The following is a 17,675-nucleotide window of genomic DNA, read 5'->3' on the forward strand; positions in this document are numbered from 1 at the left end:
TCTTTCAGCCTGCCACCTAAAAACCTTTTTTTTGGCTCATTGGTCCAATAGGGTTCGACCATCTGCCAGCCTGCATGCTTTCTAGTTCCCTTATTCAGCCTTTTAAAGGTTCGTAGTGGAGGTGGAAAGCGCCCCGCTCCCCGCCAGCTGCCCGGAGAAGTGCAGTCTGCAGGAGCGCGCCCAGTGCTGCTGTAGATGCGGAGAGAGGTGTTGCAGCCTGAGTAAAAAAAATATACAAAATCACAGCGAGGGAAAGAGTGAGGTTTTCAATGTAGCAAACATTTATTTAATTCCTATTTGCCAATCCTGAGCTTGGGCCTGCGAATGCAAAGTTAAGTAAAACAAGACTCTAGTCCTCTAGGCACCAACTGTCTTGGAAAGGGAGGCAAACAGGTCAACTGGCAATTTCAGTACTATGTAGGAGTTACAATACTAGAGGTAGACAAAGTGTGCAGTGCAAGGGATTAAGGGAACGAACACCTGCTGCCTACTTCTGTGTGTCAGGCACTCTATCACCATTATTCCATTTAATTATTCACTGATAATTATGAGAGGCAGGTATCGATATCCCCACTTAACAAGTGAGGAAACGGCTCAGGGAGATCAACTTACTGGCCTAAGGCTTTCCCCTAGTCTATTTCAGAAACAAGAATCAAACAGGTTTGGTTTCAAAAATCTAGGATTTTTGTGCTATACCAAAATCAACTAGTAGGGAGCCAAAAGGTTCACAAGGGAATCTAATGGATTCTGACCTGAGTCTGGAAAGAATCCTGGAAATGAACCAAGCAAAGAGAGGTTAGGGGTAGCGTTAAGGGCACAGAATATCTTGAGCACAAGTGAAAGAATGTATATGGGAGGAAAGCAGGGGAGGATAAACAATTTGTTAGGAACAAATAGCAAGGAAGGAATAAGGTTTGTGAGTCATGATAAAAAGCCTGAATTTTACCGAGTAATCTTTGAAGGGTCTTAAATAAATGACCTGATGAGATTTTCATTTTATTCCAGAAGATGGTTTAGGGAAGGACAGGAAATAAGGTAATTTTTTTGCAAGGGCCTTAAAATTCAGAGGAGAAAGAATACGGCTCTAAGCTAATGTAGCAGTGGAGATGGAGATAAGTAGATGAATTCTAGGTGTACGTAAGAAATATTAACTGGCAGAAATGTGCATAAAGATGTATTTAAGAGGTAAGTCAGTAGGACTTGCTAATTGAAGGTGGTGGTGGTGGGCGATGAAGGAAATAGGAGTCTAGAATGACACCCAGTTCAATGGCTTGGTTGGAAGAAGCATAGTATCATTTACCAAAAAGAAGAGAACAGATTGAGATTGGGAGAGAGATAAGTGTCAAGTATCACATATCTTACATTTGAAGTATCAATCACTGTTGGATAGAAAGTCTGATGTAGTGAGATGATGATGGCTGTGGATGCCAATCATGACTGATTTGTTCCAGGGGCAATAGGTAGAGTGAGAAGAGCAAAAGACTGAGGATGGAGAAATGAAGTACACCAACATTCAATGAGGAAGCAGAAAAAGAGGAGGAAGGGGATGGTCAGAAAAGAAGTTAAACCCTGGAAGTTAAGGAAGGAGAGGGAGTGGGCAACTATGAAAGAAGGCCATAAAGCAAAGATTGGGAAGTGTGCACTGGAGGAAGCAGCAGGGAGGCCATTGTTTTTCACTATCAGGGGAGTAAAGTACAAAAGTGAGAGCAGAAGTCTCATTGCAATGAATTGAGGAGTGAACACGAAGTAAAATTCATGTGTACACAGACAGTGCAGACAACACTTTGGAAAAGCCTGGTTGTAGAGAAAGAAGAAATGGCGGGGTGGGTGGGTGTTGAGGGATGCACTCAAACAGCACTGGTTATAGCATCTATTGAGAAACCTGAGGCAGGAGTAGGGAGACCTGAGTATGATGGAACAGGGTTAGGGTTGGGAGTCAAGTCATGCTCATAGCACTTAAAGGTTAGGGGGATAAGCTCTCAGCAGTCAACAGGTGAGGGTTCAGCAGGATTTCCAATAGTGCAGAATAAGGAAACAAGCCACAAGCTGTGGGGCAGGAGACAGGCCCACTCTCCCGACAGGAAAGGGTCAGGGGTTGATTAATGTCTTCAGCAGAGCTGGGAAGTTGGGTGTTCCCCAGCCTGTCACAGGATCCCAGCCAGGGCCAGAACAGAAACCCTGACCCTGCACCTCTTCATTCAGACAGGACTCATGGCAGCCACGGATGACCTAGGGAGAGGGTGAGCATCAGATCTGGGCCTGCTCGTACCAGTACTAACAGACTACACCCCCTTACCCAGTATTCACATCCTATGCTCTTATGAAAATGTCCACACCCATCCCTTCCACACTCACATCAAAGAGTCCTGCCCCATGCTGCTGGTAGAGCCTTGGGTTGAGAAAGCCAAGAGGGGGGCGGCCACTGAGGATTCTGTGTTCATTTATCAGGGACACAAGCCCTCCAAACACTGGAGTAGAGGCCTGCAAGGTGCAAGTAGAAGTTAGGGGTTCAGAATGACTGCACTTTTGGGGAAGGATATTTGAAAGGATCAGAGGTCCCTGAGGAGTCAGGGCTTCTGGGTGCAAGGTCTTAGGGGTAGAGGCTGAAGGTAGTTCCTAAAGGTTTGGAGCCAGGCTGATTCTCACCGAGGTGCCAGACACCCATGGAATGGGCACGCGGTTGCTGACCACCCAGTAGCCATCAGAGAGCGCAGCTACATCTGGGTAGGCACGGCCACTGGCATTGAAGTAACTGGATGGTGGCAAGTGGGGGCTGGATCTCAGGAACTGGGTTACAGCTTCCTCCTGAAAGGCATTGTTGAGTAAGTATTGTCTCCTGAACTGAGGATTCCCACCCTTCTTTACCTCCATCTATCCACACAAACCTACACTACACGTACCTGGTATGAAGGGCGTGGGAACACATTGCTGAAGCCACCACCACTGATATAGTCAACAACCTCACTTGTGACTCGAAAAGGATTCTGGAAAGATGTGCCTCCCACCGTGGTGACATAGGGGCTGAGGGCAGAAAACAGCACTCAGATTATAGGGGCCCCAAGGGGACTTCCAAAATGTGTAGATGTTGTCACACAGCAGCCTAGCAGACTGTCCCCCCATGTCTTTCCTTGTGGAAAGAAAAGTCTGTGAGATTGTGCCTTTTTGGGATGTTATTAATCTCAATGTTGTACACCTCATGTCTCTCCATCTAGTCTCCAAAAGAGGTTTTGCAGCCAATGACGAGTAAGATTCCCCATGGGGGCGGGGGGCAACTTAAGCCAGGAGGAACCCCATGGAGACCCCTGATGAGCTGCCTTAAAAAGATCTGGGAAGGGGCGTTGCCCCCACTTCCCCCTGCCTGGGAAAAGCCACTGCTGGCTTTGACTTTTCCCTCTCACCTAATTGGGAGAAAAGTCTTGAGAGTGATAAGATTAAACTCTCTCTGCTCAGCTCTGAAACAATTTCAACATGTGACATATGTCCCTTAAAAGAGTTGCATACCTCACCTCAAGGACTTTCTGCTTCGGCTGTTTGAAGATCAACATGATTGGTTTGGGTTGTTTCTATAACGTGATACGTGAATCTCACAGACGTGCCAAAAACACTGCTACTCCCTGGTATACTTATCAATAAAAACCTCCAGTCGGCTCAAATCTGGGCTCCAGTCTTTCAGAACTGTAAGACCCCTGGCCTTCTGAGATTTAAACTGTATTAAGTCTCTGTTTGTTTCTTTCTTAAAAACTTAACCCAAAGCCACCCCTTCTCGCACTCTCACTGCCCCTGTTGTGCTGGATGCGACATGTAGAGATGGGTGAGTCTGGCCTGGGTCTTATGGGAGGGTCTGGAATCTGTGGGGAAGCACGCACATGGGGAAGAACAAAAGGTTTTGAGCCCTCAAAGGGTGGCCTGAGGTGACTGCACATTTTCCCTACACAACACCCACCAACTCTTCCGCCAGAATGCCTGGGGACTAAGAAAGAGGAACACTGGGAGCTGTGTCCCACTCAGGGAGCTGTGTCCTACTCAGGGGCCTGGGACCTACAGCAACCAGGGTGGTAAAGCTGAGGCTGAGCCACAAGAACACCTGATAGGGTTAAGGCAAAGGCTCTAGATCACGAGGTCACAAATGAAAGGCTGGTGGTCACAGATGCATGGTGGGCTGGGGTATTTACCTGGAGGCAGGGAAGCTGGGACGGAACTGGTGTCTTCCAGAGACAGACCAACACCCAGCCCCACTGTCACCTGGGAGAGAGACCAAGGTTAGCACTCAGATTAATTTGTCAGAGCTCTGTATGTACATTCGTCTGACAGGGAATTCAAATGTCAGGCATTACTGATCGAGGTAGATCAGATCAGTGGTCCCTATTAAAATCAGATTATGAGTCAGAGATCAGGTTCAGGGGTCGCTGGGGGGTCAAAGCTCCCTGGTTGGGTGGATGGGTGGTGGTGGGGTTTAAGTTTATAGTAGGAGGTTACCTGATGCAAAGAGTAGGGTAAGACCCCGAGCAGCAGCCTTCATGAACTCGGTGTTGACCCGCTGAATGTAGGTGCTGCTGAGGGAATCCTCGTCATCTCCGTAGCTCACGGTGTGCACAGGTGGCAGGGCTGACTCATTACTGAGCAGCAGAAGCCACTGCAGGAAGGGCTCCTGTGACTCATGCCGGCCTGGATTTTTTGTGGGGGGAGGGGTATAAAGGCAGTCATTTGGGGGGGTTGTCAGGACCTCCCTCTAACTCATGGGATTCCCTTAGGGGGAAAGATCAACACTCAGCCCTACCACTCTCCCCACCAACCAGTCTACTTGGCAGTACCTGGGCTACTGTAGACCCAGGTGGAGATGTTGGCACCAGCACTCATCAAGTATTGTACATCTAGACTGGCCTCGATCCCGGCCCGGCCTCGGCCCTGTTGTCCAACCACACGGGCTACTGAGGCCTGGTGTGCAAAGTTCCCACCAAACAGGCGCATGAATTCAGCCAGGTCTGACTCATGGAAATACTGCTCCAGGAACTGCAGCAGGAGTCAGAGGAGATGTCATGGGTCAGAGGATATAGTCCCAAGGGTCAGGGGAGGAGATACTGTCCCAGATCACAGTAAAGGGGATAAAAGCACACCCCAGGCTGGTCAGGCTCGCTGGGGAGGCTGCAAGGACCCTGGGGCTCCTCCATGGCTCACCTGGGCACAGGCTTGGCTGTTGTTGGTTGTGCCAGAGCCCACATCTTGTGCTGTCAAGTTGTATCGGTCACGGATCACGGATGGGGTCACCCCCAGGTGCAAGCCAACAGTCCCTGCCACCTGTGGCTCAGGGCGTTGCCTCAAGGATGATGTGGGGGGAAAGCGGTGCAGCCCCCCCACTGTGGGGAAAAGTAAGGTTTGAGAAGATCTTTTAGACTTTAATGCTGACCCCCTCCAACCTCCCCCATGGCATCTATACTTTCCCAGCCCCTGGCTTTGCCTGCCCCAACTCCACGAATCCCACCGGGTGTTACCAAAGTCCACATGGGGCGCCAAGGCCTTCGGAAGCTGGTAGGGACGTGGGGATCTTACAACATGGGTATCTGCAGGCCCCCCCACATAGCGATGAAACTCAGCCCCAGAGAGCAGCAGCTCTGCCTGTCTGGAGGTCAGATCAGAGAACAGAGGTCAGAAGGCGTGGAACAGAGCAGAGGCTGCCTGAGCATCACCAGGCAGTTAGCTGTCATCTCCCCATGCTTCAGCACTCACCCACAGCCCCTAGCAAGCTCTGAACTCCCTCCCATTGGGGTGACTGGTCTCCCTGATAGGCTGATTGGCAATCATTCCCTCTCACCGGACACTCATCCAGCAGGTCAGAAAGTCCTGTGTGGTAACTGAGTGGCAGTTCCGGGCTCCAGCTGCCAAAAGCCATTTGTGGACCGTGTAGAGGGTCAGTGATGATGGCTGGACCAGTTCAGCCACATCCTCCAGGGTCAGGTATTTTCCTGCAGGGATTCATAGAGGCTTTTGTCTTCATTCATTGCTTTTCCAAATTGTCCTTTTTGGGCCTCAATCAGGAGGCATTGGGACTTCCCAGGGAGCCTGGAGCAGTCACAAGGGATGAGTAGGAACTTTCTAGCAAAAAAAGGCAGGCTGTGCAGGTGCAGTTTATATTTGGGGGTCAGGGGAAGAAAAGGATGCAGGGCCAGGAATATGGATTTACCCAAAAAGCTACTAGGTTGCAAATGCTGCACCACAGCAGGCACCAACTGCCATAATCAGGAAAAACAAATGAGGTTCATAAATTAAAACTGTCCATTTTAAATTTATCTCCAATGAGAGTTTTCAAAACTTTTGGAGGCAATTATAAGATGACATCTAATTTAGCTCAAATTTTCATTCCTGTTAATTGTAGGCTTAACCTGATGGCGAGTCACTGTTTTCCTGCATGGAGGCACGCATACTAGTACTTGCCTCCTGGGTGCATCTGAGATTGCCCACTGCGCACACACCACTCCTCCTCTCACCATGGTGGGCTTCAAGCAGGGGAAGGACACAATCCACCTTGACCATTGTGTCAAGGAGCAAAACATTGACTATTTTGGAGCAGAGTGGGGAGAAGAGTGGGGAGTGGGGTAGAGGGGGAGTGGGATAGAGGGGGAGAGGGACAGAGGGGGAGTGGGATAAAGGGAAGAGATAGTCAGAGGGCTGGGCAGCAGCCAGGTGAGAGAATAAACTGAGTTAGTGGCAACAAGGGATGGTCAAAAGTGGACTACTCCAGCAGCTATTTCAGAGTTAGAACTGGCAGCCTCAGTGTCTGAATAGTGAGGGAAATGTGAGTTGACTTAGTGGGGGAGGAATTTGAGTTGATGAGCACCTAGATGTATAGATGGTCCCCAACTTACGATTTTTCGATTTTATGATGGTGCAAGACCAATACGCATTCTGGAGAAATCATACTACAAATTCTGAATTTTTATCCTTTCCCAGGATAGCGATATGTGGTACGATACTCTCTTATGACGCTGGGCATTGGCAGTGAGCCGTAGGTCCCAGTCAGGCACAAGATCGCAAGGGTACAAACAACTGGTACTCTAAAGTGTACTGTGTTGCCAGTGTTTTTGAATATTACTGTGTTCTGAGCACATTTAAGGTAGGCTAGGCTAAGTTATGATGTTCAGTAGGTTAGGTGTACTAAATGCACTTTTGTCTTAATATTTTCAACTTATGATGTGTTTATCAGGATGTAACCCCACTGCAAGTCAAGGAGCATCTGTACTAGATGCTACTTCCCCATTTGTCTGGTAGCTGGTAACCAGTATAATCCTAATGTGAATCCAGATCTGATCACAAAGCCTGTGCTGTGCTCTCTTAACCCTATCCCTTTTTTAGGTTTCTAGCCTGATGAACACAGGTGGAAAGTTTTTTGGGGAAAATGGGAGTTAGTTTGGGACAGTTTTGCTCCAGTTCACTTTTTTATTCAGAAACTCTTCAATGAGAGCCAGTGCCATTCATCTCCCTTGACAGGAACCGAGAGCATGACCCTGACGTGACCTGTGTGGTTCCAGGCTCAACCCAGCCCTATGTCTCACCACTGCATCCCACATCCCACCCCCAGGCCCGACAGGCACCATAGTGAGGAGAGCTGGGATCCGACACAGCCTGCACCAGCTCGGACAGTTTTTCCAGGTTCTGCTGTCGCAGGGCAAAGGTGAGACTCAGCTCTTCCTCAGGGTCCGCACGGCCCAGGGACACCCAGCCTGGGGGCAGCCTGCAGGGTCAGAAGTCAGGAACATGGCCTCTGTTAGGGTTGTGATGGGAAATAGTCATGGAAGGTTCAGGATTAGGGGCTGAGACCTTGGGTAGGATCCCAGAAGCAGATACGGCTCACAGCCTGGGAACCTGGGGATGAGACTATGGAGTGGGTACTAGGAGCTGGTAAGGGGGTGAGGGAGGCTAGGACCAGAACAGTGGGTACAGGACAGGGCATGGGAAAGGGGGCGGTCAGTGTTAAATCAACTCACGTCAGCTGCTGGTCTGGCTCTGGGCTATAACTGCATTTGCCGGCAATGATAAGGGCTAGGAGCCCTAGGAAGCTGCAGGGGCGGCAGGTGGGTTTCAGCGGAAGTTGGACTGTCATTGTGTCCCCACCCTCCAACACGTACTCCCTCCAACGTGATTCCCTTCTCCGAACCCCTAATTTCTCACCTGGCTCGGAGTCCCATACCGCCTTGCCGGAGATCTGCTGTCACGTGACAATCACATGAGCCTCATCTTCCACCGCTACTACCCTTCCGCCTAGAAACTAGTGCCGGTACTGGCTCCTCCCTCAAGTGGGCCGTCCTGAATGCTGGGATATGGGTGGAGCTGCCACACGGAATCTCCCTCTGCGACTGGTTAAACACTGGGTTAAGCCCAGGGCTCCCCTCTGCTGCCAGGGTCCAGCCAGGACTCACCAGGGTGTAGCGGGGTTTAAGAAAGCGGCCTGGAGGCCCACAGACCCACAGACCCGGGTTCTTCCTAGCTGTATGATACCAAGAAAGTCGCCTAGCCTATCAGAGCCCAGGTTTCTTCCTTTAGAATACAGACTGTTATATTAAAAGTGGTCTGTCTCATAGGATTGCAGTGAAAATTTACAGATAAAGCAAGCAAATCGTTCAGCAGAGAGCATGATGGCAAAGGTTCAACAAATGTGAGCTCCTATTACATGTGAATATATAGTGCCCCCAAGAAAAACACATAAACCACTTGACTGCTCCCATATCCATCCCCACCTCCTTGAAGACCCTCAGGCCTAGAGCTGGTTATCCCTAAGATCTCTCCTCACACACCCAATCTCTCTAGGTCACTGTCTTCTTCTTGGCCTCCTGCCCGTGTTAGAGGGAAAGGTGGATTGCAGAGAGATGGCTTCCAGTGCCATCCTCACCCTAGATGCCCCTAAGTCCACCACCCTTCTTGCCTCCTGAGGTGTCCATAATGTGCAGGTACCTTCCAGTCATCCTCCCATCCCTCTGGCCCCCACAGAACAGAGCCGGACGCTGGATACAAACTGCAGTTTATTAAGGCTCCAGAGTGAGAATTGGCACTTGGTTCTGGGCAGGGGCAGGGGTGTCAGTGGAACCCAAAGGAGCTGGGCCCAAACAGGTTGGAGGACCTCCCCCATCCCCCTACCCCCCAATAAATAAAGTCTCAGCTCCACCTCAGGGTGCTGGCGCAGGGCAGGAAGCCCTTGTTGAGGAGAACCCAGGGCTGCTGCCTCCTTCGTTTCTCCTCATATTGGACCTGGCCACAGGTCAGTGCCCAACAGGGCCTCTGCGGTGCTGCTGCTCACGGGGCTGGGATGAGATGTGGGACCTGCCCCACTGGAGGAGTTTGGGATGGGGAGCTGGTTTCCCCTGTGGCCAATCACGGTCCGAGGCTGCCCAGGGCAGGCTCAGATGGGGCCTGCATTGGGGACACTGTGCGCATCCCAGGTCGGGGCCCAGCCTGGGCCACAGCTAGATGTGCAGCTCCGTGTCATCGGGTGGCTCCAGGCCGGATTCTGCGCTGAGTGCTGAGGCTGAGGGGCCCTGGGCCACCCCAAATGGCGAAACAACAGGTGAGCGAGCAGCCAGAGGAGACAGTGAGGGTGAGAAGCTGGGGGACATGGCAGCTGAAGACAGGGAGCCTTCGTGGCTGATGGGGGATCGGTGAGAGGCTGGCGGAAAGATGGCCCGGGTTGCAGCCGTGCTGGCTGGTTTAGGGGGTACAGACTTAGCTCCTGGGTGGGCCACGGCAGTGATGAGGGGTGGTGGATCAATACGGGGAGCTGGGGGACATGGCCGAGCTTCATCCTTGAGCCGGGCAATCTCTGTAAAGACGCTGGCAAGTGGCTGGAACTGAGGGCACCAGCTCAGCAGGTAGTCCCAGTTATAGCTGCCACGGAGCTCTTCCTCGCCAGCCACAATGGCCGTCAGTGCACCTGCCACACATGGCTTGCCATCTGCTGGGAAGCCATAGTCCCCAGTGGGTGCAGGGCTCAGGCCACAGCCCCCCAGGAAGGCCGTGGCAGTGGCTGGGGGGCCCTCTTCTCGGTACAGAGTGGCTCCTGCACCCGGCAGCAGCAGCCCTGCCTTGCGTCCTTTATACCAGGTGTCAGGGGCAGGTGGCTCGCAGGATGTGTCACTCAGTCCGTCTGCATCCTGCTGGATGCCCGAATCGGGGCCACGGGCAGCCAGGGAAGAGGCCACGCTGGCCACCCGGGGGAACTCGTTGATCATGCGGATTTCATCATCCTCTGCAGCCTCTGCTGAGCCTCTGCCGCTTGAATGTGAAGGGTCCAGGGAGCCACCCCGGGGGTAGGGACCTCCAGCTCCCGGCCCACCATAGCTTGGGAGAGTCTGGTGATAGAGGTGCTCAGAGGGCGGTGGGCTGGGTGGCTCTCGACCCAGTTTCTGTAGGGAGCCACTGGCCAGGGGTGCTGCCTGTGACATTGGGCCAGGTGCTGCCTCTGCTTTGCGGCTTCGGGCCCGCACTAGCCCTAGGACCAGGGCTGCCAGTGCAAGCACCACCACTACTCCCAGGGATGCTGCCACAGCCCCCACCAATAACAGGTTGAGGTCAGGGGCTAGGCCCAGCGCAGTGTGGGTGATATCCACGGTCACGGGCACTGTGGCACTCCGGGAACCAGGCAGAGGCCCCCGTGCCACCACCTCCAGCCTCAGCTCCCGTGGTGCTTCACGCCGGGTCCGGCCCCCACCCTCAGAGGGGCCTGTTCCACTGCCTGGTGCCTGACTGTCCACCCGCAGGTACAGCGCACCTGTAGTCTGGTTGATACCGAAGTAGGGGGAAGACGTAGCAAGGGAATAGAGCACCAGGCCATCAGCACCTCCATCCTCGTCTGTGGCCTGCACATGACCCAGGCTGTGGCCACGCCGGGCACCTTCTGGCACTTGGAAGTGGAAAGCTGGAGCCAGGAATACTGGGTCATACTCATCCTCGCCTGTCACCAGCACTGACACAGTGACTGAGGCTGAGAGATTCCCAGCATCGGCAGCGCCCACAAGCAGCTGGAAGCTTCCTGTGTGCTCATAGTCAAAGGCTACTCGTGCCCGCAACTCCCCTGTTGAACTGTTCAGTGCAAATACCTCACGTCCCTCAGGCCCTGGCCCGGCTTCCAACAGGCTGTAGCAGAGCCTCCCAAAAGCCCCTGCATCCCCATCAATCGCGTGCAGAGTGGTCACAAGAGTGCCTGGAGGCTGGTTCTCCGCCAGGCTGGTGCTGAGCAAGCTCAGTGGGAAGGCTGGGCCGTGGTCATTCACATCCTGGACCTCAATAATCACTGGTGCCAGAGCAAAGTGTGACCCTGCAGGGTCGGCAGCCTGAACTACAAGCTGATGCCGAGCCTGGGTCTCACAGTCCAAGGGACGGGCCAGTCGCAGGGCGCCCGAGCTCTCATCCAGCTCAAAGAGCCCCAAAGGGTCACCTGAACTGAGGGTGAAACGCACGAGGCCATGAGGGCCTGGGTCAGCATCAGAGGCTTCCACATGCAGGAGCTCAGCCCCAATAGGTGTGTCTTCAGGTACTGCCACGTGGTAGGATGCTCGGGTAAACACAGGTGGGTTGTCATTGACGTCCAGGACAGTGATGGTGACCGGCACGGCTGAGCTTCGTGGCGGCTGTCCCCGGTCAGCTGCAGCCACAGTTAGATTGTACTGGGTTAGGCTTTCAAAGTCTAGAGGCTCAAGCAACACCAGGCAGCCCAGTGCCCGGGGGCCTAGTCCACCACTCTCCCCAGCTTCAGCAAGCCGGGGTTCTAGCTGGAAGACTCGGCCCCGGTTGCCACTGATAATGCTATAGTCCACGGTGGCATGGGTGCGGCTTCCGTCAGCATCTGTGGCCTCCAGCGTGAGTAGGGTGGAACCAGGGGGCAGGTCCTCAGCCACAGCCACGCGGTAATGTGGCAATGTGAAGCTCGGGGTGTGGTCATTCTGGTCCTGCAGCTGCACGTACACTGTGGCTCGTGCTGCCCGGCCTGGCATCCCATGGTCTCGTGCTTCCAGCACCACATCCACCACTCCTGGCCCCTCATGGCCCAAGGCCACTGTACCCACTGTCGTGAACAAGGTCCCTGAGATGAGAAGGGAATGGAGAGAAACATGCATTCAGCAGAGGCTGTGGGTGAGCAGAGGAAGTAACCCTTCTTGGCCTAGGAAATGGTAACAGAAGTCAGACTCCAGGGAATGGCCTATGTGCTGGGAGGTTATGGGATAGCCTCCAGGATTCAAGGAATGGCTTCTAGACATGCAGCCAAGACAGGACTTAAATAGAGACAAAGAGGGGAGAAATGTATTCCCTGGGTTAGAGATCCAGGAGTTAAGAGTTTGGGCAAGAAATTCTAGGAATGAGGTCAAAATATGGCCCAACACCATAAAGGGTCAGATCCCATGAAGGACGCACCGTTGTTGGGGTCAACACTGAAGCCCTCGGCAGGGGAAGCCAGGTGGTAGGAGATGTGACCATTGGCACCTGAGTCCCGGTCAGTGGCAGAGATGGAGAGAATGGCACTGCCCGCGGGTGTGTGCTCAAGCAGCGTCACCTGAGGTGTGAAGACAAATGTTTATGGCCATGCTGCCCTGCTGTCCAGTCTCACGAGCCTTGCCTGGCATCCATTTCAGCTTGGAGCCCATACTCCTTAGAATATGAATTGCCCACCTCCTCCCTTTTCTGGGCATAGGACGAAGAACCTGGACACAGTTCTTAAGACTAGCAAGGCTGATTTAGTTGGAACATCCCATCCCCAGAGTGCCATCCCTAGGTCAGCTCTAAGGTCCAGCCCACCTCTGACTTTTAGCCTCCTCACTTCTCTCCAACATGAACAGCCCTGGGCACAGGTATGGGGACATGCAGGGGCATCGGTACCTGGTAGAGGTTCTGTGAGAAGGCAGGTGCATTGTCATTGACGTCCTCCACGAGCACTGTGAGGTTGGCATGACCCTCATGAGGCCCATCATGAGCCAGCAGATGCAGGTGGTAGTGGTCACACTGCTCAAAGTCCAGGGGGCCTGTGAGGGAGACGCGGCCCCCATAGCGGCCTACACTGAAGGGATCCTGGGGCCCAGACGAGCTTAGCACATACCACAGCACTGGTCCAGAGTCCACGTCATTCCCTGTGACCTGTGCAATCTCTGAGCCCAATAGCGCATCTGCAATACATGGGACAAATGTTTGACATGGTCCCAGACACCTCTGGAGCCCCAGAGTGGGGAACAGTGCCACCCTACCACCTTTTGTACCTCTCACTTTACCCAGCCCTCACCTTCAGACACTCGGAGCTCCCAGGGCTGGGGAATGGTGGGACGATTGTCGTTGGTGTCGATGACCATCACTGTCAGGGTAGCTGAGCCCACTAGGGCTGGGCTTCCTCTGTCTGTGGCCATCAGTACCAGCCTGGACACAATCAGGGGGAGCACAATCAGGTCAGGGGCCTGGAGATAAGGGAGAACGCTGGGCAGGGCTGGGGAGACTCAGGATGTGGCCTGGGATTGAGGGAGATTCAAGGCAGGTCTTGAAACTGGATGGTCCCAGGATGGGGTCCTGGGGTCTACAGAGCCAGGGCTCACCGTGTTTCGGCCCAGATCTCACGGTCCAGGATGGCTGTGGTAGTGATAGTGCCTGTGGCTGGGTCTACATGGAACAATCCCCGGGCTGGCTGGGATGCAGCCAGACTGTAGGAGATCTGTCCACTGGGGCCTTGATCCAGGTCATCTGCCTCCACCTGGTGGGAGTAGGAGGCTGCTGGCATTGACCTGGGCACAGTCAAGTCTGACCAGCCATGCCCCCCATCTTCCCATCACATCCCATACCTGCAGCAGGGGCCCTTCCAAGGGCCTGGACTCAGGCAGGAAGGCCACATAGTGGGGCCGCAGGAAGCGGGGAGCATTGTCATTGGCATCTTGCAGTGTTAGGGTCAGTACGGAGAAGGCAAAGGCTCCCCCACTCTCTGCCTGCAGCACCAGCCGTAGCCGTGGGCTTGCCTCAAAATCCAGCCCCTCTGCCGAGCGAACTGTGATGGCTCCTGGGAGGCAGAATTCATCACTGACAGCCCCTTTCTTGCCATGGAGTCTCCCTTTCTGAGGCCTCTTTCTTAAGGGCAGCACCTCCCCGACCAGAGCCTCCTTGGGCCCAAAGGATAGCTCCCCCAGGAGCCTGTCCCCTCACAGCCCTCTGCTCCTGACGCTTACCTGTGCTAGGCTGGATGGAGAATGTCCCTTTCTCATTCCCACTGAGAATGCTGTAGGTGATCAGTCCACTTGAGCCCCCTGCGTGGACAGCCTTGGGGGAGGCAATGGGGGTCCCTGCAGAGGATGGCATTGGTTGGACTATAAGCACCAGGCTGAGGAAGTTTGGGAGATTTTTAGTGGTAACCCCAGCCCATGCAGAGATACAAGGCTGAAAGACATGGTTGGGGACATACCTGGGGGTGCATTTTCACGGAGCACAGCTTCACTACTAGCCCGGGGAAAGCGGGGTCCACGTTCGGACTCCCCCTGTAGTCCAACAATGACTACACCGGTAGCAGAGCGAGCAGGACGGCCAAGGTCGGTGGCCACGATGAAGAGGACACGATCCTGGGGGCCCAGGGCTACAGGGGAGCGGGCCACACGGATTTCACCAGTGTAAGAATCCACAGTGGTGCCAGGCGGTGGTGTTCCTGCCAGCCGATAGAGGATGGAGGCATTGGCACCAGTGTCACGGTCTTCGGCTCGCAGAGTGGCCAGAGCCAGGGTCGGGGTGCTGAGGCTAGGGCCTGGGCGGGGCAGGCGCAGCCTCAGGGGACTGTTGGGGAAGGTGGGTGCGTGGTCATTGACATCACGCACTGTGATGGTGACCGGTACAGTGGTGCTCAGGGGCCCAGCAGCTGCGCCATCCACTGCACTCACGGAAAAGGCATAGCTGGGACACTGCTCTCTGTCTAGGGCTGTGGCTGTGCGCAATTCCCCAGAGCTGGGCTCCAGCAGGAAGGCTCCTGCTGCACCAGCACCCAGGTAGTAGGTCACATGGCCATTGGCCCCAGCATCAGGGTCATGAGCCTGTAGCTGCAGCAGGAGGGTCCCTGCAGGCGCATCCTCAGGCACCTCCACAGAGTAGGCAGGCACAGGAAAGGCTGGGGCATGGTCATTGGCATCTAGTACTGTTACTGTCACAAGCAGAGTGGCACTGAGAGCTGGCTGGCCTCCATCCCGGGCCTCTATCCGCAGCTGGAATGCTGGCTCCACCTCCCGGTCTAGTGGCCTCATGGTGCCAAACTCCCCAGAGGCTAGATCTAGAACAAAGGCTCCTGATGGGTCCCCATCTGCAGAGAAGGGGATGCACACACAAACATACATGTGTCAGCCCATGGAAGTGGGGCTGATTTACAGGCAACAGTAAATAAGAGAGAGTGGAGGGCTGGGAGAGAGAGAAGGGGAGAGAGAGAGAGAGAGAGAGAGAGAGAGAGAGAGAGAGAGAGAGAGACACTGGGTGAAACACAGAGAAACTAAGAGAAACACAGAAGGTAAAGAAAGATACTATAAAGCAGCTGTTCTCAGAGTGTGGTCTGGGAGCCCTCTGAGACCCTTTCAAGGGAGTACATAAGATCAAAACTATTTTCATAGCAATACTAAGACATTGCATGCCTTTTTCATTCTCATTATCTCACAAATGTACTGTGGAGTCCAGATGCTACAAGACATGTCATGACATCATCTCTTGGATGGTTAATGGAATGTGTGCTTATGTATTCTTGTGTTTTCTAGAATATTCTAGGTAGAAAGCTTAGAGCATAAATATGTGTGCTTTCAGAGATTCATTTGGTTTTTGCTGGCTTACCTTCAGTTACACCTGCTATAATCTTTACAACCTCATTACTGTCCAACAAATTGTTACTTGAAACCCTAACATTTCCTTGTGCAGAAATACAGCAACCAGTATAATTCATTGGCTTTCTTTGCAATATTTTATAATCTTCTCAGCTTTAATATTTAATATGGCAAAAGTTAATATGTTTCTTATATGTTTATGTTAGACATTTATTACAATATTGTATCACACAATTATATAAACAAAAGCTCTTTAGAGAGCTTTAGGGAGCTTTAATTCTCAACAATTAAGAATGTTAAGGGTTCCTGAGACCAAAAAGCTTGAGAACAGCTCTACAAGGAGAGACAAGAAAGAAAAAGATACAGGAAGGTTAAAAAAGACATAGAGGGAAATAAGAAGCTGGAGAAGCACAGAAGGAGACACTCAGAGACATAGATATATACATGAAAGAAAAAGAGAAATATGTAAAAGAAGGACAAAAAGACGCCAATTCTGACATAGGCCAACAAGGAGTAGAAGTGGGCATGTGGGGGCTGGGTTGGTATGGGTAGGTTCTTACCCACGATGCGGTACTGCAGCTGCCCATTGGCTCCGACATCTGGGTCAGAGGCCCGCAGTGTGGTAAGGGTTTGGGGATCCTGGCCCTCGGGCACCTCCAGGGAGAGGTGGGTACTCCCAAAGGTTGGGGCATGGTCATTCTCATCCTCCACAGCCACTCGCACTGTAACGTGGGTCAACAGCGGGGGTGATCCCCTGTCCCGGGCATACACTGTGGGGAAGCAAAATCAATGAGATGTAGCCTGCTCCTACCCCATGGAGAAACCCACACCACATAGTATTCATACATGTTCACCAGATGCACACACAAACCAGAAAAAGTCCATTTCTCCACATCCCATAAGCACACAGGTACCTACATGTGGACATGCACACGTAAATATACAGGTAGGTGTCAGAGATGTTATTTTCTTCCCACGTCCCTGCTTGGTGCATGCAAGAGATTTATCTCAGATTAGTGGTGTTGTGACAGAAAAAGCACTAAATGAGTTATCTGGGTTCAACTCCCAGCTCTCCCACTTCTAAGCTGTGTTAGTGCAAGCAAGTCACTTCACCTCTCTGGTACTCAATAACAATATGCTATTAAATGTCTGCAGTATAATCTGAGGGAATCCTAGAGGGCATACGACATTATGCTTTTGATGTGTGATCTCGCTGGTGACAGCCTAGAAATCAATTCACCTTGTACTCTGCCAAACTCTTGACTCCCCAAAAGGATCCAAAAATATAACAGAAGCTGTGCTATAATGTGTGGAAGCTTCTAAAAAGTAATTTGAGGGTGTTGCCTGGGTAACACTGGTGCTTACAACACCTCTCAGGCTTTTGGGGTCCTGTCAATGTGTACCTGTCAGGTTGATCTCCTCCTGCTCCTCCCGATCCAGGGCCCGAAGAGTTGTGAGAACTCCAGTGTCTGGGTCCAGGGAGAAGCTTTCGCCAGAGATGCCTCCGTAAGTCACTTGCCCGTTGGCCCCTGAGGAGGCGCAGCATGGAGGGAAATCAGAGGCAAATAATTGTTTTGCTCTTTCTCGCCCCAGTCCATCCCTCTCTCATCTCATTTCCCCAGGTTTTACCCAGGTCCGGGTCAGTTGCCTGCAGAGTGAGTAGAGATGTGCCAGGTGGGCTGTTCTCCCTCAAGAGAACGCTGTACTCCTGCTGCTGGAAAGCGGGTGCCTCATCGTTGACGTCGACGACACTGACAGTCAGGAGCTGCGTGGCTGAGCGTGGCGGGGAGCCATGGTCCGAGGCCACCACAGTCAGAACGTGCTCAGCTCGCTGTTCACGGTCCAGGGGCCGCACCAGGGACAGCGCTCCTAGGTCAGTGG

At 52.9% G+C, this 17,675-nt stretch overlaps 2 protein-coding genes across 2 annotated transcripts in view; both read right to left on the reverse strand.

The window, feature by feature from the left end:
* Positions 1-258: 258 nt before the first annotated feature.
* On the reverse strand, positions 259-8,290 carry TPP1 (tripeptidyl peptidase 1). The gene is made up of 13 exons (XM_019755840.2): positions 8,164-8,290; positions 7,980-8,051; positions 7,587-7,726; positions 5,810-5,960; positions 5,490-5,617; positions 5,176-5,354; positions 4,812-5,010; positions 4,477-4,665; positions 4,173-4,242; positions 2,901-3,021; positions 2,647-2,805; positions 2,356-2,481; positions 259-2,229 (listed from the first exon to the last, which is right to left on the reverse strand). Exons 1-13 carry the CDS (start codon positions 8,178-8,180, stop codon positions 2,089-2,091), a joined length of 1,692 nt encoding a protein of 563 aa, XP_019611399.1. The 5' UTR covers positions 8,181-8,290; the 3' UTR covers positions 259-2,088.
* A 708-nt stretch (positions 8,291-8,998) lies between these two features.
* DCHS1 (dachsous cadherin-related 1) overlaps positions 8,999-17,675 on the reverse strand; it is a 33,799-nt gene continuing 25,122 nt past the window's right edge. Inside the window, exons 11-21 of the mRNA XM_074335911.1 lie at positions 17,424-17,663; positions 17,198-17,323; positions 16,355-16,564; positions 14,411-15,289; positions 14,178-14,291; positions 13,800-14,011; positions 13,557-13,711; positions 13,253-13,383; positions 12,856-13,139; positions 12,394-12,532; positions 8,999-12,064 (exon numbers count right to left, since the gene is read on the reverse strand). Of these exons, the coding sequence (XP_074192012.1) occupies positions 9,453-12,064; positions 12,394-12,532; positions 12,856-13,139; positions 13,253-13,383; positions 13,557-13,711; positions 13,800-14,011; positions 14,178-14,291; positions 14,411-15,289; positions 16,355-16,564; positions 17,198-17,323; positions 17,424-17,663 (5,102 nt within the window). The 3' untranslated portion in view covers positions 8,999-9,452. The remainder of the gene's footprint in view (positions 12,065-12,393; positions 12,533-12,855; positions 13,140-13,252; positions 13,384-13,556; positions 13,712-13,799; positions 14,012-14,177; positions 14,292-14,410; positions 15,290-16,354; positions 16,565-17,197; positions 17,324-17,423; positions 17,664-17,675) is intronic.

Source organism: Rhinolophus sinicus, linkage group LG06 (assembly GCF_036562045.2).
Source record: "Rhinolophus sinicus isolate RSC01 linkage group LG06, ASM3656204v1, whole genome shotgun sequence".
Taxonomy (NCBI): domain Eukaryota; kingdom Metazoa; phylum Chordata; class Mammalia; order Chiroptera; family Rhinolophidae; genus Rhinolophus; species Rhinolophus sinicus.

What these genes read in the sequence shown, in the direction of transcription:
- TPP1 (XM_019755840.2), bottom strand. An exon ending in GAGCCAGACCAGCAGCTGAC is followed by an intron (nt 7,727 to 7,979) that starts GTGAGTTGATTT and finishes CTGACCCTGCAG; the next exon opens with GCTGCCCCCAGGCTGGGTGT. An exon ending in TACCCTACTCTTTGCATCAG is followed by an intron (nt 4,243 to 4,476) that starts GTAACCTCCTAC and finishes TCTCTCTCCCAG; the next exon opens with GTGACAGTGGGGCTGGGTGT.